The 24744-nt window shown below is 51.4% G+C and overlaps 1 protein-coding gene across 5 annotated transcripts in view; it reads right to left on the reverse strand.

The window, feature by feature from the left end:
* Positions 1–1270: 1270 nt before the first annotated feature.
* Positions 1271–24744, reverse strand: part of LOC121439762 (DNA (cytosine-5)-methyltransferase 3A) — a 109070-nt gene continuing 85596 nt past the window's right edge. For 4 of the 5 annotated variants that reach the window (XM_041640380.1, XM_041640379.1, XM_041640378.1 and 1 more), the window contains exons 7-23: positions 18885–19100; positions 18397–18555; positions 17792–17899; positions 17447–17603; positions 17036–17185; positions 16874–16918; positions 15614–15693; positions 15097–15209; positions 14750–14933; positions 14444–14528; positions 12904–13049; positions 12196–12286; positions 11874–12022; positions 10913–10998; positions 10014–10083; positions 8736–8854; positions 1271–8054 (exon numbers count right to left, since the gene is read on the reverse strand). In XM_041640380.1, the coding sequence (XP_041496314.1) occupies positions 7913–8054; positions 8736–8854; positions 10014–10083; positions 10913–10998; positions 11874–12022; positions 12196–12286; positions 12904–13049; positions 14444–14528; positions 14750–14933; positions 15097–15209; positions 15614–15693; positions 16874–16918; positions 17036–17185; positions 17447–17603; positions 17792–17899; positions 18397–18555; positions 18885–19100 (2100 nt within the window). In that variant the 3' untranslated portion in view covers positions 1271–7912. The remainder of the gene's footprint in view (positions 8055–8735; positions 8855–10013; positions 10084–10912; positions 10999–11873; positions 12023–12195; positions 12287–12903; positions 13050–14443; positions 14529–14749; positions 14934–15096; positions 15210–15613; positions 15694–16873; positions 16919–17035; positions 17186–17446; positions 17604–17791; positions 17900–18396; positions 18556–18884; positions 19101–24744) is intronic. The other variant, XM_041640382.1, reaches the window with a different exon arrangement.

Consider the following 24744-nt stretch of genomic DNA (forward strand, 5'->3'; position numbering starts at 1 on the left):
CCTAGGAATGGGGTATAGGGCGCCACTCAACACTGTAGCTGGTATCTTCCGTGATTCATCAGCCCTGGCTCTGCACCCCCATCCCCGATCCTCCAAATTATCAAGGGACAGCAGGAGTTTCCTTCACCAATAGGTTTTGGGTTTTTGTTTTGGTTTGGTTTTTGGTTTTTTGAGTCAGGGCAAGGTTTCTCTGTGTAGTCCTGTAGTCCTGGCTGTCCTGGAACTCACTCTGTAGACCAGGCTGGCCTCAAATTTACAGAGATCCTATCAATCGGTTTTTACTAACTAAATGAGAGGCAGCTCCTTGCCTTGAGTATGCTCTCCCAACCCAGGCTTGGATGGCCTTTAGATATTTAGGCATGGCTTTCAGAACCAAGGATGTCTATGCCTATCTCTCCCCCACCTCTCCATGCCTTCCCTCTCTCCTGAGCCTTGGAGCCAGTCTTGGAGATTGAGGCTGTGTTGTCCCTGCCTGGATTCTACCAGGAAAGATGATTTGCAAGCTCCCGCACCCCCTGCTTCTCCTTACTGTCTAGCTTCTCAAAACTAAGTCTTGGGCTGTGGAGATGGCTCGGTGGATAAGCCTGCTTGCTGTGTAAGTGTAAGGACCTGAATCCAATTCCAAGAACCTATGTAAAAAGCCGGGCGTGGCTGCACCCCTGCAACCCAGCACTGGAATGGGTACACACAGGATAGTGGACTGGGGCAGGTCATGTTGCTTTTCTCACACCCAAGGTTGTGCCCTGACTTTGTCATGCAATGTGACGTTAGCATGTGCAAACACACACACACACACACACACACACACACACACACACACACACACTCCCCACCGGGATTAATGTGTAAGCCATGGGTTCTGTGTGGTTTGTCTTCTCTTTATAGCTCTGCAGCGGCATTGGAGAGCCTCTGAGGAGAAAGTTCCCAATGAAGGGAGTCTGAACTATTTTCTGCCCTGTCTGTCATGACAACACCAAGGTCCCCGATTCTGGACCCAGCCTCCAGAACAGTGAGCTAAATTAGCATCTCTATTCTGAGTTATGTAAGCTCTGGGGATCCTGTGAGAACAGGCTGAGATACCATCCAGAACACTGCTCACTACGGGCCCAGTTTGTTTCCTGCCAGACAGAATCTCAGAGCTGACACCCATACCCTCTCTGCCGATCTCTTGGAAGGAATTGGGCACCCACCAAAACGTCCACTGTAACTTTCTCCAATTGGTCTCATTTCTGGAAATCTATTTCAAGGGGAAAAAAAACACAAAAAGGGGGAAGCCAAAACATAAAGATGTTTATTGAAGCTCTATTTATAGCGAAAATAAAATATATATAAACAAACATTCAACAAGAAAATGCCATGCAGCCATTTGAAAGTAAGATTCCACATCAACATTGAAAAACATCAAGAAAAAAGTAGCGTAAAAGTCAAATATACATTTACAACCTTGTCAAAGAAAGAAAAAACAGAAACAAGCGAGAAAAAGTGCCCATGAGGAAACCTATTCAGCAGGGCTTTCCGTTTGCCCCCGTGCCATCCTAACCTCCCAAAGCCTGGTGGAGTAAACGGCCTGAACAATCCTTAGGCGTGGGCACCCGGGTCAAGCCTGCTGGGTACTGCTGGAGATGTGCAGACAGACCTTACAACTTGGGGGACCACAAGGCCCTGCCAGAGCCTGTAAGCCGCCCAGAAACAGCCCGGCTACTTGTCCCGGCCCTTGGGCCACCTGTCAAACGTTTGCAAATATCTCCTTTAAATCCCGGGTTCTTCCAGGATTCTCCCAGCCCCAGTCCTCTCTACCTCTCCCGGCTGCTTCTCTCTGGACCCCTGGAGTAAGTAAATCCCCACTGGGTCCTCCTATTGTCATCTGACCAGACCGCTGGTCTGTTTCCTGCTCTGGTCTCAAGACATCTGTTGTTTCAGGAAGTTAAGCTGCCTTTCTAGACAACTTCATCTAACTTATTTCTGAGCTTGAGCAAACTCCCCGTCCTTGGGTCCCAGCCCCTAGTTACCACCCACACGGGCGATACTGCAGAAATCCACTCCCCCCTGGTATTATCTGCACCCTCTTGGGTACTTCAGCCCTCTGGAGGACTGTGAGCTGTCACATGGGGAGGGGCGAGCGGGGGGGGGGGGGAGGAGACGCAGGACAAAAGGACATTATGACGGTGCTTTTTTTTTTCCGTTTTTCTTTTTGCACAAAAACAGTCCATTTATTCAAGTGTTCTCCAGCACAAGTACATTAGAAAGGAGCTTTATTATATTCTTCTGGGCACAAAAAAAAAAAATGTGATGAAAGCGGAACTTGACAGACTTTCTACATCTGCTGTACGCATTGACCTTTTTAATATTTCATCAACAGCTATGTCACAAGCATCACGTACACAGAGATACAAGGGGACGCCGGGTGGTGCAGCAGGCTGTGTGCGGCCCCCACGCCTTTCCTGGCTGTCCCAGAACCAGACTGTGAAATGTACATTATTATTGTCAATAAATAGAGAAGCAACCCTAACAAAAAAAAATACAGTGGTAGAAGGATGCTGGGACCAGAAAAAAACAAACAAACAACAATAAAAAAAAATAAGAAAAGAGAGAGAGGAAGAGGAACCAAAAAGAAAGAGGGCCAAGGGAGGGAAAATTCTGGAAGGTCCTGCACTTAGCTGCGTGGAATGTGGAGTAAAAGCGCTCTGCCACCGGGGTCAAAGCGAAATCGCCTGTAACAGTAAACGTTATTACCAAATCAGCTACGGAGTTTATTTTGCAGTATGAATACATGATTTCCCACGAGAGAGCACCCGCTACTTCGATGCCTCAGCTAAAACACGTGAAATCGCTCACTTAGTTTTCAAGTACAAAGTTAAAATGCCTTTTTAATAATAATATATCAGAGTAAAATAATAGTCTCTTTTAAACTCCACTACAAGAAAACAAAACAAAACATCATTGTCCAGACAGCAGACTTAATTTAACAATATATATTTTTAATAAAATGTGTTTAGCACCTTGTTGAGTCACCTCCTCCCCTCTGCATATTCTAAAGAATTTCAGCTTTTATTTGTTGTTGTTTCTATAGAATTCTAGGGCTGGGCAATCAAATTAGTCTGTAAAATGGGACCAGGTGAGACTTTAGACCACTGCTCATGTCCTCAGGTTCAGGGGTGGGGCCGCTTTAGGAGGACCATTCTATGAGCCCACAGATGAGCTCCACCCAATAGGGGAGCCAGTTACTGGAGTTTCTGGGGTCCCCTAGAGAAGCTGCCAAGTCCCCCACCAGCTAAGGGCCTTCCATATTTCTCCCTCTGGGTCTACTTCTTGGTCTCCAGTGCCTGGGGCTAGAGCCTTTTAGCCAGGTCTTGGAAGCCTGCATACAAGATCCCTATTTCCCAAAGACCTCAGCTCTCTCACCACAAACATGCACAAGCTCACAATGACCCTCACTGACCCTTTCCTTAGCGGTCCCCTGACCTGGCACTGTTGCTCTAATGGGAAAGAGTCAAAAGGGCCATTCTAACTCAACCTCATCACTCAGCAACACCACCTTTGCCGTGTAGTGGGGTGAGAGGCTTCAGCTGTTCTTTGCCATGCGGGGCAACTCGGCGCCCCCACCTCATCACAAGCATGGCGAGCAGTCAAGTGCCAAACTCAGATCTAAACATGGGCTGGTTTAGAAGCTCAGCTGGGCTATTCACACAGCCCGGGGCCAGGGCTCCTACAGCAATCGTTCTTGAAGACAGTCCTGCACCTATCTAAACAGAGCTGGGAATTCACTTTCCTCTGGACACACTGAGTAGTAAGAAATATAGAAACCAACAATCTGTAGTTTTCCTATAAGCACATTCTTTCAAAGTGACTCAGCTTAACTCCCCCCAACTCCTAAACCAGAGGCTTTACCCTGGACACAGCACGTGATGACTGGAACTGAGCATCCCCGGAAGAGAGATGCTATCAGGGCTGGTAGGCCCTTCCAATGTCGGCTTGCCCTACTACCTGCCACTCCCGAATCCACATTCGCGGTTTACCAACAGCCTCAGGGATACTTACTTGCAATCTATCTGCGGCCACACTCAGCCCTGCTGCCAAAATGAAGAGGTCCAGGCTCTTTAGGGGACCCTTTGCTTTCTAATAGGGTATCCGACCCCAGAGATACAGCCTACTGCAGGTTCCCAGGCTTACTGGGTCCTGTGGGGAGGAATTAGCACCAGCTTGGACCCCGCTGGCATGTGTGCCTCCACAGGAGGCCTTGGTTCCGTGACCCTGGCGCTAGCACCGGCAACCTCCCCTGGGCAAGGGCCACAGATCTTTGGCACGAGGCTTCACATGGCACCTGCAGAAGGGAGGCTGTCACTCAGTCCCTAGCACCTTAGTTTCCAGGGAAAACAAGCCTTCTCTTTGGAAAGGAGACCCCACAGGGAACCCCACTGGGGATCCTCCCAGGACCTGGCTCTAGCCTCAGCCATCCACAGTGAGCTCCTATCTGTACAGCACAAGCTTCTCATAACCCCACCTCAGTGCCCACAGCAACCTAGCAGCTTTCCTCTGAACGGGATTCCAGAAGCCCCACTTGGAACAGAGGCTGGAGGAAGGGAATCACAGCTGTGCCAAGGTGGCACACTCCCAAAGACTAGGGAGGGGATGGTCAGCGCCTGACTCTACTGGTGCCTCCACGCTACTGTGAGACAAACCCACACAATGGGCTGGGAGGAAAGCTCGTAAACCACCCCATGAGGAATCCACTCTAGGGAACTTGTCACGTCAGGATTGGGTACCCACCTGGAAGCCTCAACTCAGTTCCTTGGGGATGCCACATCCTTCATCATGGAGGCCTCACTCTAAGCCCAAGGACTGGGGAGCACCAGGCCTGGCTGAGGTGGCGCTGGGAAAGGCTAGCTTCTTCACATAAGCAGTGGGCAGAAGTGGAAGAGGAAGGCCCTTGAAGACACTCCTGCCAATAAGAGCTGGGAAGACCTTGGCATTGGCTATAGGGGGAGGGAGCACCCTGGACTGCCTAAGGCAGCCCTCCTCCCCCCCAAGCCCTCCTGCACGGTGCTGGTGGACTCCAGGTCAGAATGGAGCCCTGCTGGAGCAAGGGAGGACGTCATGTCACATTCAGCACAGGGACTTGAAGGGGACAAGCATTCCCCTCTCGTGGATGCTGCGGCCACAGTCTCTACCTGCTGTAGCAGGGAGAACTAGCTGTAGTCTTAAGTTTCTCCAGAGAAAATGAGCAGAGGCGGGCAGGATCACACAGCCCAAGGTGTGACACGCCACCAGCTGGGCTTACTCCTGAGCAGCAACTGAGGGAGCCAAAGCCTTTGTTTGGTTTTATTACTAATTACTAATTTGCTTTATTCCAAAGGTGAGGTTCCCTGTCCCATTTTTATTTTTATTTTTTTTCTTTTCCCAATGGAAGCCCAGTGACCAAGACAGATTTCAATTTGACTCTGGTTGGAGAGAATAGGTAGGGGGAGTTGAGGGCTGACTTGACTGGTGCCTAGAGTTGCAGGTCAGTAACCACAGGCTGCTAACAGAAGAATCTTTGACATCACCAGGGGCAAAAGGTATAGAACACAGACCTGCTAGAGGAAGCACCTGCTTGGACCAAACCTCCTCCTTTTCCTGACTTCAGCACCTAGCAACTTCGAGTCTTCTCTGTCATCAGAGCAACAGAAGTGTGAGAGCTGCATGGGCTGACTCCAGTGTCCTGATCCTGGGGAGAAGTGTGCCAGGAGCCCCCTGGTGTGCGTCCAGACAGAAACAGGTTCCTGTGCACGTGTTAGACTGACTGACTGGTGTGGGGCTGTCTGTGGGAGGGACCCAGGCTCAACACAGAGCCCACTCCCCCCAACCCCCACTGCGTATACTTCTTATACATGACCCTATCTATGTATTTATATGGGGCCTATCATAGGCCCCATCTTTCTAGGGATGCGGTCTTGGGACCATGTGCTTGACAGCACACCTCCCAGCCCCTGCTGGTCCCAGGAGGTGCCGTCCCCCCTCCCATTATAAAATATATATCTCTATATGCCACATATCTACACTCCATCCATCCAGGCAAGCTCTGCCCATTGGGCCCTCACCTTGGGGCCAACAAACACCTTCCCTTCCCACTGCCAACACCAAGCTGCCTGCCCTGGGTAGGAACGAAACACAGTGCGAGCAGGTGGGCCCCAGGTGGCACCGACTCAAGGCGAGAGCCCAGCTGTCAGACCAAACACTAGAAAAGAAACACACGCCATTCCAACCACACACACTAGGAGAGAGGCTGCCCTGGCCTCCCTCCGGCCCTGACACACCGGACTTACGAGGAGGGGAAGAAGAATAAGAAGAGAAGAGTGACTGGCCCGGAGGGTGGGCCTCAGAACGCCCTGGCCACCTAGCTTGTTGCTGTACTGCCCAGTGGCCCACCTGGCCCGAGGGGTGAGAGCCAGGGCACCAGAGCCACTGGGCCTTAGAAGCACCTGCCACCCCCACCCCCCTGCACCTTGGTTTGAAACCTAAAGGGAAGGGTGTTGGGTTTCTGTTTTCTCAAAGAAAATCTGAAAACAAACAATTATAACCAGAACCATAAGAATAATTATAATAAAGGTGTCATCAGCCTTCCAAGTACGAAACTGCAGTCTGTAGAGATGACCAAAAACATCACATTCCAGGACCAGAGCTGCCTTGTGCAGAAGGGACGATGGGGGCCTCATAAAAGAACACACAAAAGGCAACTTAGACGAAAGCACCAGCACGTTTTGTATGTTTTTTTATTTGCTCCAGGTGGGGTTAATGGCAGACTGCTTTCCCTCACCCTGGGTATTTCTGAGCCCACAAGGAGCCTTCCATGTGGCCGACAAATTCAAAATCGCGGGGAAAGTTTTCTCACACCATCTTACCAAGGCAGTCCTTTTAGATTATATTCAAAGGTTATTGCACGAGTCTGGATAAACTCCACACTCAGCTTCCCCGGGTTCTGACCACCTCAGCTTGACCCTGTTTTGGGCAGGGAGAGGCTGGGCATGGGGGGTGGATATGGAGCTGCCTCCCTCCCCGATCCTGGGCTGACCCCTCTGCACAGAAGGCCGGGTGGAAGCTGATGTCTTTACTCATCCCGCTGTTGTGAAAGCACCGTTATGAAGTCGGGTTGTACAGTAGTTATCAGTACCTTTTATATATATATCTCAGAGCTACCGTATATATATAAACTGTAAACAAGAGGTAACAGCGGCTTCTAGAAACTGGTTTTCTTCAAGGTTCCCTGTATGGTAGGCACCTGAAATACTGTAGAAAAGTGTCTGGTGTGGTGTTCTCAGCGCCCTGCGGCTAGCTGGGTTCTGTTTTGCATGACCAGGAATGGTGCTGTTGAGACTGCTCAGGGGCTGGGAGGGGACTCTGCCTCCTGAGGGTCTCTATTCTGTTCCTGTTTGTGCTCCTATCTGCAGGCTAGAGACAACCAAAGATATATAGAAAAAAAAAAAAACAAAAAAATATATAAATTTTTATAGAATTTTTCCTCTCTCCCTTTCCTGTCCAAGGTATTACTACTTTCTGTTGTTACTGATTTTGCTGCAATAACCCTCGTTTCAGTCACAGCAAGAAACAAAAACCCAAACGAACAGAAAACCCCTCTGAAAAAGAGTAGAAAACAAAAGGTTTACCTCCTAGGAAAAGGAGGGGAAGAAGGGGAGGGCCTATTTTGATTTTTAAATAGGACTGAAGATTAACATTGAAAACTCAAGAGATGATGTCCAACCCTTTCACAAGGCCAAGCCCTCCGGCATTTCCTCCTCTGTGGTTTGTTTTAAATTCCTTTTTCTCTTCTGGGTGCTGATACTTCTCTCCATCCTCTCGTTCTTGGTGTTTTATTGTGTTTTGTTTTTTGTTTGTTTAACTTTGTTATCATCACTACTGCAGTTTGCCCCCACGTCCCTTACACACAAGCAAAATATTCCTTCAGTGGAGCGAAGAGGTGGCGGATGACCGGCACGCTCCAGGATCGGCCCAGCAGTCTCTGCCTCGCCAAGCGGCTCATGTTGGAGACATCTGTGTAGTGGACAGGGAAGCCAAACACCCTGTGGGAGGAAGGCAGAAAGTGTTGAGTGAGTGTGGGTGCCAGGGCAGTTAGCTCACTCTGCATTCCTGATGTAGGCTGACCTCTCCTTCAGCTGCATGTCAGGCACTCTGTGGAGTTAAAGACAGGTAATATAATCCTAGCTTAGATGTTCATTCACCAGAAACAAACCAAACAAACACCCACACCTCTGGAATACCTCTTGGACATGCTCTACAGATTCCCTGCACATGAGAGCTGGACAGGTACACACAATCAATACACTCAGATTAACCCCAAATGCCCCTTCTGGGAAGAGAGGGGCCCTCCCAGTAGGACTCTGACTTGTTGAGTTCCAGGGGTGCCTGTTGTTCAGGGTGTCTGTGTGAAGTGACCTTTTTGTTTGGCCAAGCCCACCCAGCTGTGGTCCATAAGCATCTACACTGGCCTTCAAAACACATCCAAAATACCCACAATGCAAGTCCAGGAGGGCATGGACTGGGTTGCAGGGCTCCAATGTGCTCTTTGGATGATTTTAAGACCACTTTGAATAAGAACGAGTCAGGAAATATGCAGGTCCTCCCCAGGAGCCTGGCATGTTAAAATCCACTTACAAAATCTGGGGGAAACAAGAATGTGGCAGCCAAGACAGAGCCTTCCTTCAAAGCAGCCCTGGCCAGACACAAGCACCCAGTACAGCTACCTTTCCATCTCAGTGCACCAGAGGATGTCTTCCTTCTCATTCATGAAGACGGGGAAATGCTGGTCTTTGCCCTGCTTTATGGAGTTTGACCTGGTGGTAATGGTCCTCACTTTGCTGAACTAGAAGACGAAGAGGAAGAGGAATGAGCATCACTCACTGATAACTGACTGGCTGGCTGGTCCAGTCCATTCAGGTCACTGAGTATAAGCCTCCTTCCTGGTCCGTGTCTCCCTTCCCACTCTGAGGTCACTTGGGCATTCCTGGTAATAGCTAATCAGCCTAGAGGCAGCAGCTGTGACTACCTCACTCCTCAATCTCCAAAACACTGGCTCTCTTCGGAGTATCAGTGACTCAGCAGTCTAAAGGCACACGGTGGGGACCACCAGTCCGGACAGCGAGACTGCATGGGCCACAGGAGAGACTCCTCCAGAGAGAAATTACATTACAGGAGGTTGTTCTCCATGCTGCAGGCTTTGAGGTCCCATCAACACAAGAACAAAACAGAAATTGATCTTTTCTTTTTAAGCGGAAGAACAATTTTATTAGAGCTTATAAGAAAAACTCCAGGAGAGGCAAAGCTGCAACTTTCAGCAGCTGCCTGGAAGAGAGAAGGGGAAAATGCCATGCCGTTCAAGCAAGCGTGTAGATCAGACACATGGTGGACAAGCAGCCGTGTGTCGAGGAGGGCGGCATTAGAGACCGAGTGAGGAAGCCCAAAGAATCCAGAAAAAAAAAGGGCACTCTTAAGTCCTAGTCAGGATTCAAAAAAAGAAGGGGGGAGGTAGAAAAGTTGCCCATGTCTGGGTCGGAAGGGGGCAGACCCAGCCAAGCCTCATAGGGACTGATCTAGGTAGTAGGGAGACACCCAACCTAAAAAGCTCAGGGCTGGAGAGGCGGCTCAGGGACTAAGGAGCAAGGGCTACTTTGCCAGAGGACCTAGATCCGATTCCTAGCACCTACATGGAGGCTCACAGTTTTCCACTCTGCTTCCAGGGGCTGTGACATCCGGTTCTGGCTTCCGCGTGTGCACATGTCGTGGTGCAGAGGACACGCCCGCAAATGTCCATATACATACACTAACCAAGTACACCCAGAACCCTGCTAGAGACCCTTCAGTGGAGGTGGGATTAAGGGTCAGCAGGCTTAGCCCATTCCCTGGCCAACTGGCTATATGATCCCACACCATCCCAAGAGGACAGGTGGTGCACGGCTCTGCCACGCACCACCTGATCTTGCCATCAGCTACCGCCCCCCATTGTCCTGGGTGCTGAGGCTGACCTTGGCTATTCTGCCGTGTTCCAGACACTCCTGCAGCTCCAGCTTATCATTCACAGTGGATGCCAATGGCCTAGGAAGCAAGAGGCACCATGGCAGCGCAGAGCAAGGAAAGCCCTATCCAGGTGCCAACCCCCAGCAGCCATGGGACTCAGAGCAAGGTCTGGAGCCCTCCACCCCAAATAGACACACAGCATAACCCCCTATATCCATGACTGTTCATAAGCAACCACACAAGCCTCAATCGTTGTGGGCACATAAATTTAAAACCCATTACTCCTGGCTTTACCACAAAGCAAGCTGTATCTTGATTTGTGGTTACTATTTCATGGGTGGGTATGGTGGCTGGAGGTGATCGGAATATAAACCTTAGAGGCACACTTTACGACTCAGTTTCTCCAGAAACGTCCAGTGCTAAGGAGGTAGAGGTCCAAGAGTTACAAATCTGAGGCTAATCTGAGCTATGTGGGACAAAAATTTTGTTCCAAAATGTAAAATTCTGTGTTGCTGTGTTGTATTTCAGGGGCAGCCTGGGAGAGGAAAGGCCTTCCCTAGGCTAAGAATTAGCTGGGTGCAATGACACAGTCTATCAAGATGGGGAAGAAGCAAGGCTTCCTGAGTCCGAGGCCCGACTAGACGACATAGTGAGACCCTGTCCCAGACACCAGGGCTGGGGTTGTAGCTCAAAGTTACAGCACTTGCTTACTGTGTGCAACAAAGACTAGGTCTCACCTGCAATATCCACTTTCTCAAGAAAGTGTTTAAATACACACACGAACAACAGAGCAGCAGCCGCTCTCAGCAGAGGCAGTTCAGGCTGGACCCTCAGCGTTCCCCCCTCCTTGGGCTTCCTGCCTGCAGCCACTCTTCTCATATCCCCCATGCCAGGAGCGCTCACCAACCTGTTCATACCAGGAAGGTTACCCCAGAAGTAACGGGCTCTGTGTGCAGCAGACACTTCTTTGGCATCAATCATCACAGGGTTGGACTGTAAAACAGGAGATGGTTTCAAATGAGCAAAGAAGGAATTAACTGCTGGGTAACCGGACTGGCCGGGGCCTTATGCCCGAGGCACTTCTGTCTCAGGAAGCCAGACACTGGGACAGTGTGAAGGCCCAATGAAAAGCCAGAATAAACCTAAATACATCCCACATGTGCTTGCTAGAACATTCTAGACAGACCAGCACAATCCAAATGAACTCTCTGTAATGACAACAGCCACTGTGTCTCCTGTGTGTGCTTCACATGAGGCTCACTCTTGTAGGATAGCTACAAGGCTGTGGGCCCCATCAGACCACCCAGGAGTTCAGGAGAGCAGGCTCTGATACGCCTGTGCTTACTGCGCCCGAGATACTGAGCTAGAGATAACGGGAGCAGGGGCCGGCAGCCCACCCCAAGAATGCCCTGAGTAGCAGCACCACCCACCCCGTGTATGGCTTATACTTGGCTCAGTGCTAAACTGGGGCTCACATCATAGGAAATGAAAGCAGAGATGAGCCACAATTTCATCTCAGGTGCAGGGTGCCAGGGAGTGAGCATGGGCCATTCTGGTCAGGAAAAAAAAAAAAAAAAAAAAACCTGAACATGAGTTCTCTATAGAACCCAAGTCTCAGGAGTCTGGCCCCAGCCTACTCTTTTGACCTGAAGCCTACTACCATGCCACCTCTTGGAGTACGTAAGACCACTCTTTCTACGAGGACCTCTAGCATTGCTGCCTCTCTTCATGGGAGTCTTCCTCAAGCTGCCCATTGCAGACATAAGCCACCGGTCCCCAGCTGCACCATGCAGACAAGTCAGGGATGAAGCAGCGCTTCACGGCAGAAGCCATTAGTGAGCTGGCCAAACCAAGGTTGCTGGCTATACCTCGAGAAATCGTGAGATGTCCCTCTTGTCACTAACGCCCATGGCCACCACATTCTCAAAGAGCCAGAAGAAGGGGCGGTCATCTCCCTCCTTGGGCCGCGCATCATGCAGGAGGCGGTAGAACTCAAAGAAGAGCCGGCCAGTACCCTCTGAGAGGTTGGAAGAAAGAGAAAGCCATCAGCTGGGGCTGTTTGCATCAGACAGTGGTGAGGCTTGGGCATGGGACGGTGAGGGAAAGGGGTCACTGGAGGAGGTGCCAAGGCAGAAATGTCCAAAGTGGAGAAGTACCAGCGCAAAAAGCAGGAGCCAAGTGGATACCTACCATAAAGTCCCTTCCGGGCAGGGTTGACGATGGAGAGGTCATTGCAGGGACTACCCCCAATCACGAGATCAAATGGGCCCCACTCCTGGATCTAGAAGGACAAAGGTAATGTGACGGGCCAGCTGTTGAAAAGTTCTGTGAGTCTAACAGTCATTGAGGCTTGACTTCTTGGTGAGCAAACAGACCCAGCAAGAGCCCAGGAGGTGTCAAGCAGAAAAAAAAAAACAAAAACAAAAAACTCAGCCTTTCCCAAGGTGGGGGAGGAATTGCCAGAGTCACATGAATGCCCCCCACCCCCGGAGTTGCAGAGATCTATACAAGGGCACCAGGCTCTAAGAGGAAGACTGCCAGCACTCCCTTAACCCCCTGGAATGGGAGACTGGTAAAAGAATTTGCTAGAAGCACCTAGATGACAGCCTCTCCTCTTTCCAGTCCAGAACACATTACCCCCAAAAGCCCTGAAGCCAGAGAACAGCAAACTCTCCATTTTACACAGGCTGGGGGCTGAACCAGGGCTTCAAGGCCTCTGGACAAGGGTTCTATAATTCTACCTCTGGCCCCCAAATTCCATTTCTAATCTGCTCATCACCCTCACAAGCCACAGAAGTAAAATGGAAGGGCGGGAGGAGACATGACAGACTGAGGTGAAGGTGGTGACATCCCAGCTGAGGCACTGGGGGAAAAGAGACATCCCGCAAACAGACATACATGCTTCTGTGTGACGCTGCGGACGTCCCCGACGTACATGATCTTTCCCTGGTGCCGCACCATGCCCACCGTGATGGAGTCCTCACACACCTCTGAGGCAATGTAGCGGTCCACTTGGATGCCCAGGTCTTTTAGCACCAGGAGCCCTGTACCAGCCAGCATAGAGCAAGGACTATCACCCAGAGCCCTCAAGCTGATACCTGGTCTTAAAGACTTGTCTTGCCAACTGCACATGGGGCCACGTGTAGGCGTGAGTTTCACCTTGCCCACATAAAGCTCCCTGATATCTTTTCCCAATCAAAGCAGATAAGCACAGACAAGCAATACGCTGTGCTTCAGTTCTGCCTATAAGAAAGGTAGCTAAAGCCAGGAGACTAACCAACACAGCAGGTGGTTTTAGATCCAGAGGGAACAGCTATTTCTTCAGAGGCCTTCTCCTCTCAGTTTCCATGGTGCTAACTTACTACCTATTACTTCCTGTTGAAATTCTATGCCATCACATGACACGATGGAACAGCACTTGCCCAGCTCCTCAACAGCCCCCTAGAACCACTTCTCAACCTCAGTTAATTTTCCCCATCTTGGATTGCAAATGTCAGAGTCCCCTCATTTATCATATATAGTGTTCTGCCTGCATGTACATCTGTAGGCCAGAAGAGGGCACCAGATCTCATTAAAGATGGTTGTGAGCCACCATGTGGGTGCTGGGAATTGAACTCAGAACCTCTGGAAGAGCAGACCTCTTAACCTCTGAGCCTTCTCTCCAGCCCTAGTTTTTCCTTAACTAGCAAAGGTGACTTCTTTACCAGACTCCCCATCAGTGCTGCCTACCCAGGGAGGGGCACAAAAAATGAGGGACCGTGGCACCATTTCTATGCTCCCAATAGGTCTTCTCAGGGAGCTTCTACAGTCTTAGGTGTAACATGATACTGTTTTAATTTTTTTAGACAAAGCCTCACTATGTCGCCTCAGCTGGCTAGAACTTGCTATATAAGACCAAACTGGGGGGCTGGAGAGATGGCTCAGTGGTTAAGAGCGCTGTCTGCTCTTCCAGAGGTCCTGAGTTCAATTCCCAGCAACCACATGGTGGTTCACAACCATCTGTAGTGAGATCTGGCGCCCTCCTCTGGTGTGTGCGCATACATGGGGGCAGAATGTTGTATACATAATAAATAAATAAATCTTAAAAATAAAAAAAAAAAAAAAAAAAAAAAAAAAAAGACCAAACTGGCCTCAAACTCAGAGATCTATTTGCCTCTGCCTCCTGAGGGCTGAGATTAAAGGTGTGAACACCATGCCCAGCCTTTAACAAGCAATAGTAATCATCCTGCTATTGTTTGATTTTTGAAACACAACCCAGGGCGGCCTTGAACTAGCTGTGTAGCCTATGAATGAAATCCTGACCCTCTTGCCTCTGTCCAAATACTGGAATGATGGACGCACTATCATTCCCAGTTCTTAAGTCATTTAGCTTTATCAGATACACAAACATACTACTCTACTCTTCACAGGCCAGTCCCTCAGAACCCATGGCACTCACCTGTAGCAATTCCATCAAACAGAGATAGCACCCGGATGGGCTTCCTCTTTTCAGCTGGGACAGGTGGGTAAACCTTCGGCGGGTCCTAAGTGGTGAATGCCATTAGTCAGGTCCATGCCTAGGTCTGCCCCAGCTTCCCGTCCTGTACTGGCCCCTCAGTTGAGAACTATAGGCCTCCTAGATTGATCTGTACAACTTCATGCACCTCTCACTCCCTTCTGCAAGCCATCCAGGCCCCATAGCCCACTGAATTGCTCTCAGAGACCAGCCTCAGGAAGGTGCGATCACAGCCTGGACAGTACTCACAAATTCCTGGTCATGGTTATTGGCAAAGAACATCTGGAGCCTTGACGGCCAGTCTTCCCGTCTCCGCAGCAGGCCATAGGTGCCCTTGTGCCCACACATATAGCAGTTCCAGGGGTCTTCCTTAATGGCTGCTTGGGCAGCTCCTGGCCCCACCAAGAGATCCACACACTCGACACAAAAGCACCTGGAAGAAAGCCCAATGAAGAGGGCAGAGTCTCAGACCCAATCTAAAGTATAGGGGTAGGCAGGAGTGCTGGCTGGGGCAGCGGGCACTGGTGCAAACGTGGGTGGCAGGTGAGTAGTAAGGACCCAGCCTGGGGCTCTGTGGGCGGGGCCCGAGGGCTCACCTACAGCAGTTGTTGTTCCCGCACATGAGCACCTCGCGCCCCCCACAGCAGATGGTGCAATAGGACTGGTACCCGTCGTCGTCGTACTGGTATGCACACTCCAAGAAGCAGTTCTAGGGGGAATGTGAAGGGTCAGAAGCACCAGTGCAGGGGTGGGGCAGCAGAACCAAAGGAAAACAGGCTCTGACCCTGAAAGCAAGGTGGAGAAGGGAACCGCCCACCCATAGTTCCACGCCGCAGCCTGCTGCAGGGGCTCCCAAAGGCATGCATGGCAACTCACCTCTCAGTCAGCCTGCCTCTCTGCCACCCACCCTTCACCCATTGCTTTAAGTCCCACTCCTGCCCACGTGGGGCAACACTCCAGCGTGCAAGGATCTTTCCTGACGTAAACCAGAACAAGCCTCAGTCTTTGGAGCCTAAGTGCACTGTGGGTTCTGCATCACATTCAGTCGGGTGCTGGGTCCCAACGCCAAGTGACAGCAAGGAGGTCACCTCTTTAGGAGGGTTGTGTCCCTACCTTACAGTTCTGGCACATGCCACCAATGAAGAGTGGGTGCTCCAGGGTGACATTGAGGCTTCCACATGAGATACAAATGTCTGTAAGATAACAGGATGCCATAAGCAGCCACCCAGCCATCCAGCCATCCCTGGAGTTCCTGTCCACAGGGGGCTAGAGTCCAGCTAATACAACATCCACCAAAGCGCTGCCACAACAGCAGCCAACACCGGTAGCTCACAGACATAACCTTAGTGCTTGAGAGGCTGAGAAAAATCTCCTATCAGCCTGGACTACAAACTGAGTTCAAGACAAGCCTGAGGGACAGGAGACAAAGGCAAAACCAGCAAAGGCCTGCAGAGACAGACGGTTCAAGGAAATATGAGGGTCCAAGTTCAGACCCTCTGCGCCCATATTAAAAAGTCAGGCACAGTGCACCAACTGTCATGGGACAGACAAAGAAAGGAACATGTGTCAAGTCCAGTGGGAGTCATGGGGCAAGTTGGGGGTAAACATAACTGTATATGCACACGAAATTTTCAAAGTTAAAAAAAGGAAAAAAGCCAGGCATAGCAGTGTATGCATGTAATCCCACTGTGGGGAGGGAGAAGGTGGGGACACTGGCCATCCAGCTCAGATGAAATTTCACAGCTCCTGGTTCGCTGAGACCCTGTCTCATGAGATAGAGCGCAGTTGAGGAGAACACCTGACATCAGCCTGGGCCCTCCACAAACACACGCATAACACATATATGCAAGTGTGCTCATTCACAAAATATCCTGCATACTTTCACTGAATGGTAGCAGTTGGTCCCTAATCTCAGAAGCTCACTCATCTCTTTCGGCTAAACCACCACCCAGGAATAGGACAACTCAGGGACAAAACCCATTCATGAGAACATGGTGTGGGTCAAAGTTGCCCTGCAGGGCTTCCTCGGGCAGTCCTCCTGTCCTGTCCCGTCCAGTTCCTAATGACACGAGACTACTGGATTAGGGGAGGTGGATACCGGCTAAAAAGGTAAAGAATGAAAATGGCAAGGTTGACTTCAGTCAAGGTCAACCAAGGCCACAAGGAACACCCTTCTCTGAATCCAGTGGGGGTATTCCCAAATCCTAAAGAACAGGAGCATCAGTTGGATGGAGACGGTGGGTTGTGCAGATAGGACCCTGTTCTCACAATACTCCAACCTTCCCAAGAACCCATGCCAATGCCACTCCACAACTATGGCCACACTGACTGTGAGGAGCAAACCAACCACCCTCCAGGCCAGGCCACACTTACCCTCGATGTTTCTGCACTTCTGCCGCACCTCATACACTAGCCGCTCTGCAGAGGACAAAAGCCTACCTTAGGAGGATGCCCAGATGGCTCAGGACGGACACCCACCCAGGTGATGTCCGACCCTTGGGACTCTCAATTCCCTCTCCAGAGTCCGGCTCCTACCTCTTGTGCGTTCATCAATGATCTCCTTGACCTTAGGCTTCTCTGTTGTGCTCTTTCTGGGCTTCTTGGCTGGTGGGGGTGGTGCATATGCAGCTGCCTCAGGCTCAACCCACATGTCTGTGTAAACTTCCTTGTATGGATTCTTCTCCTCTGCACCAAGAAGACAGGTGACCACACTAGTTACAGGCTGATCCTGTAACTGATACCCACAGCGGGGCACCACACTGGCCCAGATGCTTCCTTCCCGCTCCAGGCTCCAGTTCTGGGGTTCTGGTGAGTCAAAGGATGACAGGGTACTTTGGAAAGGCAGAGTAGCACACCCAGAGGAGCCTGGGATGCAATTTCTATCTGCCTCACTGTGGGGTATCTGTAGCTCTCCAGGTCCAGAATGCACTGGAACAGACCACTTACCTTCTGGTGGCTCTAGGCCCTTGGGACCAGAGGGCTGGAAGCCCCCAAGGGCCCACTCAATCATCTGCTTGTTCTGCACCTCCACAGCCTTGCCAGAGTCATTTTCGTCACTGTCATGGCAAGCTGGAAACAGCTTCCCAGCACGGCTGCTGGCCACCTAGCAGGGAAAAGTAGGGACAGGTTAGATGACAAGTAAAACCCAACTCAGAGCAACAAAGAACTGCCAGGAAGGGGAGTGGAGATGCCCGCCCAACAGCCTCAGTCCCAGTGAAGCAGGCTCCAACTTCCAGGAGTCCTGGGAGCCCCACGAGCTAAGCTCTCCGGAGCTGCTGGGGAAACACTCACCTGGAGGACTTCGTAGATGGCTTTGCGGTACATGGGCTGCTTATTGTAGGTGGCCTGGTGGAACGCACTGCAGAAGGAGCTCAGTGGCATGAGCTTCTCCACGCACACCTAGGGACAAAGCCACCCTCAGTTTGTTCCTCCTATGAGACATGGTTTTATCCTACAACTGCACGACCTGGCACTCTCTGTGTAGGTCGGGGTGGTCTTGAACTTGTGATCCTCCAGCTTCAGCAGAATTACCATATCCAGTTGTTCCCTATACAGTTAAGCCATGTACCTAGTAACTGCTAACCAAGAGAACACTAGAGAGTCACTGGGCCCTTGGGGGACCAGAGGCATTGACAAAAGTGACAAACAGGAACAGAGGAGCTCAGAGCAAGAGTGGGAAAATACTGAAGGGCCCCTGGCAAGGGACAGGCCAGCAACCTTTCTGCTCAGTTCAATGACCACTATGGCTTCTTCCACTGAACCCATACAGTAGGGCAAATACAGTATATTTTTAATGTCCTTATTCTAGAATATTCTGCACCGAGCAGAATCTAGGCCACAGAACCAAGCCCTCTTATTCTCTCCCCCACCTCCTGACCACCAAGAGCCCAACTCACCACTGAGAACTTGCCGTCTCCGAACCACATGACCCAGCGAGTGCCTTCAGCGGCTCGGCTCCGGCCTGTCATCCACCAAGACACAATCCGGCCTGGCCACCAGGAGAAGCCCCGAAGTTTCCCCCACACCAGCTCTCCAATGCCAAAACCCCGGCCATCCTGGAGCACCAAGGAGCAAAAGTCATTTAAACAGCAGTCACAAGTTCCAGTCACCCTGAAACCTCCCAGAGCACAACCCCAGTCCTGGGCATGAGGGAAGGAGAGAAAGCCCAGTGGGAATGTAGAGGTGAGGTCAGTCAGTATCCCCTTGAAGCCCTGCAAGCAGCCAGGAGGAGACAGACAGCATGAGGAAAGAGGAAGGAGCAGCTGACAGTGACAAGACCCCAGGAGCAGAGAAACCCTCTCGAAAAACCAAAAAAGGAAAAGGAAAAAAAAAAAAAAAAACCCCAGGAGTGAGCATCAAGGCCACCGAGAGGCTACCTGCTCACCTCATACTCAGGCTCATCGTCAGCTGCTTTGGTGGCATTCTTGTCCCCAGCATCAGCCCCCACTGGCTCAGGGGTGGTGGCCACAGTAGGGGATGCAGGGTCAGTGGGCTGCTGCACGGCAGGAGGGCTGGCCTCCTCCACCTTCTGAGGCTCCCCAGAAGCCTGGTTTTCTTCTACAGCATTCATCACTGCAATCACCTTGGCTTTCTTCTCAGCCTGGAGAAACGGGGACAGGAAGTCACCTTGACCTCTCCAGGAATGAGCAAGGCTCTGTGACACTCAGGGACTCTTCAACCCTCCATCAGTGATCTGGAGATAGCAGCTCTTCCCATCAGCCCAAGCAGCTAAAGCAAACAACCGCTGAAGCTGGAAGGCCTACTCAGCTCTTCCTCCTGCTTCCAGGAAAGCACCATCTTCGCCATGTGTCTACCCTTTGGCTTTTTTTGACACAGGATCTCACGCAGCCCAGGCTGGCCTCAAACATGCTTGTAGCTGAGGCTGATCCTGAACTCTTGATCCTCCTGCCCTACCTCTTAAATTCTAGGGTTAAAGGTTTACACCAGAAGGGTTAGCATCTCAAATGGTATTTGAGCATCACTGTTCAGGGAAGGATCTTAAGCTTCCCAACTGAGAATGTGAGCTTTGCATTTTCCTCTCGGTCTTTGGTCTTTTTGGCAATCAAATCCTTCCTGCCTAGTTTCCAGACCACAACTGTGTGCCATCTCTTAAGAGTACATCCATTGGACGGTGGTGGCTCACGCCTTTAATCCCAGCATTCGGGAGGCAGAGGCAGGCGGATCTCTGTGAGTTCGAGACCAGCCTGGTCTACAAGAGCTAGTTCCAGGACAGGCTCCAAAACCACAGAGAAACCCTGTCTCAAAAAAAAAAAAAAAAAAAAAGAATTAAAAAAAAAAAGAGAGTACATGCCATGCCCTGGATCTGCTCCGACAATGTAACAGAACACTGCAAATTCCGACAATGTAACAGAACACTGCAAATGCCTGTCCCTATGCAGATGCCACTTAGGTTCACTCATTACACGGCCAGCAGACTGTGTGCTGCTACAGGTGCGCCTTCTGGTCATTGATGCGTGTGCTCATTCAACTCTTTGCTGAGCACACTGATCAGGAGCTGTCTGCCATGCGGCCAACAAACCAGCCACTCTCATTTATTCTCCCACTGAACAGTCCACACCCTTCCCCACACTTGACCCTCGAGCCCAATTTCTTCCCATAATCTGTTCAAAACCAGGCACGCTGGGTATGTACCTTTAATACACACCCAGCACTTAAGAAGGCAGAGGCAGGTGGATCTCTGTGAATTTGAGGCCAGCCTGGTCTATACAGTAAGTTCCAGGATGGCCAGAGCTGAACATAATAGACAGACTTGTCTCAAATAAATAACCAAACAACAAACAAACCACTGCTCAAGATCTCTATGAAGTGCAGGCTCGATGCCAAGTTCTGGGGACCAATCAGCTCACCTCCATCAGTAAACCTTGAGCAACCATCTTCAAAATTCAAGGCTCTGCACCCATTTTCATCATACCAGCTGGGAACGGAGAGAGCAGGGAGAAGGGACTATGGCCTTTCCTGGTTTTGTTTGTTGCTATTGTTTTTGAGACAGAGTTCCTCTGTGTAGCCTTGGATGTTCTGGAACTCACTCTGTAGACCAGGTTGGCCTCGTCTCAGAGCTCTTGTTGGGATCAAAAGTGTGCACCAGCATGCCCGACCCAACCTTTTCAAAATCTGTGCCAAGAACTGAACCTGAAGCCTGTGTACTCTTACCTGTGTGCTCCACCAAAGCCCCACCCCCATTTTCTGCACATAGCTTTCCCCACAAAAGGTGGAGGAGCTATGGCAGCTAACTCTCAAGATTAAAAGAAAAGGAGGACTAGCTAAGCAGGTGAAGGTCCTTGAACTAAACTTGGGCCTCAGGCCTCACTTGGAAGGAGGACGAACTCCAGCCAGCTGCCCCCTCATCCCCACTGTCATACCATGAGGCTGGGAGGAAGCACACTTGAGTACATGTAATTTTTTAAAAGATCGGAAAACTTAGAACCTTATCAGGTGTAGTATGCACAGCTATAGTCTGAGCACAAGCAGGAGAACTGTTCATTGGGAGGCCAGCCTGGACTACTTTGAAATTGCTCTTTAAAAAACAAAACAAAACAAAACTACGAGCTAGGTGTGCCTATGTGCCCTGCCATCCTGTCGGCACAGCTACTCATTACCAGCCGACTGGCCCAGCCTTTTCTTAGTTGTTCCAACCTAAATACTCAAACTCAAGGTTTCTGGTCACTTTTCTTGACCCATGAAGAGCCTGAATCAGTATGTATCAAAGATTCCAAGGATGCTCCGAAGGCCTGTCACCTCACAAGCACAAAAGCAAAGCTGCTCACGGGGTCACCTTTGAGGTGAGCGATCTAGTAACATTTTATTCCAATCTTTATGTTTTTGCCTCAGGGCAACAACCCTTTTCTTTTGGTGATCCCTAAAACAGAAGGTGAAATTGAGTGTTTTCTCTTGGTTCAACAAATCCCAGGTGGACGGATACAGCCGCGAAGACCAGCTCTAGGCCAGGGAAGAATGCAGGGCAATTGCTCAACTTTCCCCAGCCTCACCCTCACCTGGCCAGCTGCTCTCCCCTTCCTGCCGTCAATTAGCCACCGCCTCCCTCAAAGGCACACCAATTTGGGCCCTCAAGCAAGTCCTTTCTCTCGGAAGCTATCTCCTCAGCTGGAATCACTACCAGCAAATTACACACAAAGATATACACACCCCTGCCCAGATGTTGTCTCTTTCTTCCTACCACGCTTTCTAGAACTTCTGACAGCCAAGACAGACCCTGCCTTAGGTGGCTGCCTCCGATGACCCAAAGACCTGGTGTGCAGGCCCTGCGAGGCTCCTCAGCCAGCATGAGGCGTGCGGCTTGCAGAGGGAAAGGGTCTGAAACCATTTCCACAGCAAGGAGTAGCTGGTAGAAGGCTCCTCCCCAGGCTGCCAAGTCTCTAAGACAGTCCTCCTGCCACCACCCTTATTATCCCCCCCACAGCTCCTTTGTCTTTCTCCTCACCCCCTTCACTACAGTTGGTGAAAATTCTCCCACAACTTCCCCCGGGTTAGTCAGATGCCGCTGCTAATAGCTGCATAGCACCCCCAATCCACCAGCGCTGAACATGTGCCCAGCACAGCTTGGGCTGGCAGAGGAGGAAGGGGGCCTGCCTCCACCAGGACCAGCACAGCAGAGGGGGTTAGCAGCAGGAGGCCAGAGGAAAGGGGAAGAAGGGGCAGCACGGCTAGTGGGGGAGGGGCTCATTAGAATAGGGAGCCTGGCAGTAGAACCACCCTCCTGCCCACGTTCACTACCCCTACCCCCCAAGCAGACAATAGGAAAGGGAAGGGTTAACTAGGGGCTCTAGCATTTGGTCTCTAAGCCACGAGACTGAGCAGGGTCCAAGCGGAACACAACACCATCCCCCAATACCCATGACTCAAGAAAGCTGCTCGGCCTAGGGGTCCTCCGGCCCAGGAAAGCTGCTGGCAACCCGGCTGCCTACAGCTTCCTTGTCCAGTCCCGCCTCCTCAGGCAGCTGTACCGGCTCCACCTCCCTCTGAGACTCCCATTCCAAAGGTCAGAGGTCTAACTGCCTCTTGCCCCAAGCCCATGCGGCTTTGGGCTATCTCAGTATCATAAGACACCAGGCTACTCTTCTCGAACTTGAGAGTTAGCACTACTCCTTGCCATCACCCGCCACTTCTTTCTGGATGCCGGCCTAGTGATACAGGAATATTGGGGTGTACCGTGGGAGGAAACTGTCCCTCTCCAGAGTCCTAGAGTTGGTAGGGCCTTGAAACCAACATGGTACCGCAAGAAGGCACACAGGTCATCAAGAACTGCCAGGCACCCATCTGCCAACAGCTACAGCCCAGGCTGCTTCCAACCCAACTCTTTCCAGCTTTCAGTAGGGCCGTCTGCGCCCAGCTTGCAGTTACCACTACCAGGACTGATCTTCCAGTCCCCTGTGCGTGCCCGGTGACAAATGAGGCCAGGGAAGAGTGGGGCCTTGAAGCTCCTAAACACAAAAGTGAGTGGGACGACCTAAGTGGGCAGCCCCCGGAGCTCAGGTGGGCCAAGGGAGGCTGACTTGACTCTTTGCCATACTGAGGGCTGCGGGGACCCTCCCACCGGCCCTGCCACCTCCCCGCCCCCGGTATCCCCAGGGCTCCGTCCAGGAACCTACCCATAAGGCCAGGTGCAGCCCCTCTGCGGTCCGGCTCAGGTGTGAGCCGCGGCCCGAAGCTCGGTAAATAGCTGCCCGTCTGGGGGGAGGGGCAGGGGGCGCTGGGGCTGGGGGCGGAGGGGGCCAGAGGGAGGGGGAGGGGGCGCTGGGGGGGAGGGAGGGAACATTTTCTTTGTCTAGAACTCCAGGTCACGTGGGCCCCGCTGGAGTTCCTGGTTGGTTACGCGCGGGCCGGGGGAGGGGGCCGGCCTCCAACGCTGGCGCTGGGCCAGCCCCTCACCCCGGCCCGAGGGGCGCAGGGGGCCTGGGGGCGAGGCTGGCCAGTCCGTTCCCAGGGCCCCGCCCCGCCTGCCAGCTCCTGCGGGCTGCCTGCCCTGCCCCCTCCCCCCAACTCTGGGGATGGGGGATATAGAGAAGGATGGGGGCCCTGGGGGAGACGGGCAGTGTGCGGGCTGCGAGGAGCCCAGAGCAGCCGCGGTGGGACAAGAAGCACAGACTTCAGACAACTTGAGAGTGCCGCGAGAAAGTTGTAGAAAGTGAGTTTCACAGAAGCACGAGCAAAGTTAAAAAAAAAAAAAAGAGAGAGAGAGAGAGAAAGAGAGAGAGAGGGAGAGAGAGCGCGCACGAACAAGTTTACAGATTAGAGATGAAGCCTGGAGTTTAACGAACGCAGTTTAGGGAAAGTCAGGATATAGACGCTGGTGAACAGAAGGTGTCACACACAGGTTGGGGCGCCCCAGAACAAGAAATGCTGTGGGACACAGTCCCCCCTCTCAGTTTACGCTACAAGGGAACACGGCCTTCACTCCCAAGAGGACATTTAAAAACCTGTGTGGTTGAAGTACGCCTGTAATCCTACCACTTGGGAGACAGCAAGATCAGGAGTTCAAGGTCATCCTTGACTAACACAAGCTCAAGACCAGCCAGAACGCTGTGAAACCCTGTCTCAACAGTTACGGCAGGGAGACATACACAAGCATGCACGCGCGTGTGATAGCTCCAGGAACCACCAGGTGCAGTCTAGGCCATTTCAAGTCACTCGAAGCAAAGTCACAGAACCCTAAGGCGGACATTCCCAGCCCCCATTAGGAGCCCTGAAGCATCAGGTACAGGGAGGGACACTTGTTCCTGCTCTCAGGAAGTTGATCCATTCCACTAGACTTAGGGAGATGGAGGGTGTCACTGAACGCAAACCCGTGTCAATAACTACCAAAACCACCAAGCAGGTGGCAGAAGATGGCATCAGATGAGGCAAACGAGATCCGAAGTGGACCAGGAAATGGAGGGGGGCAGCAAGAAGGATAAGATAAGTCAGAGGGCAAGAAAGAAGAAGCTCTGCCAGCCTCTCCCAGTTCCAACGCTAGGAAAGGACGAGGCTGCACAGTGGGAACAGGTCAAGCCTGTGAACAGATGTATTCTGTACCATGGCAGATGTTCGAGAAAAACAAAGATTAGCCAGGATTCAGTCTGCAAGGTGACTGCTCCCAGCAGGAGACTGCTGTGTGGCCGGTACACTTGTGCAAAGATCCGGACTTAAGTTCTGATTCCACAACCACAACCTCGACACAAACCACTTAACCCCAAGAAGTCTGTTTGTCTCATGATGACATCTGCCCT

This window comes from Microtus oregoni, unplaced genomic scaffold (genome assembly GCF_018167655.1).
Source record: "Microtus oregoni isolate MIOR12 unplaced genomic scaffold, Mior012 000062F_ref0000492, whole genome shotgun sequence".
Lineage (NCBI taxonomy): Eukaryota > Metazoa > Chordata > Mammalia > Rodentia > Cricetidae > Microtus > Microtus oregoni.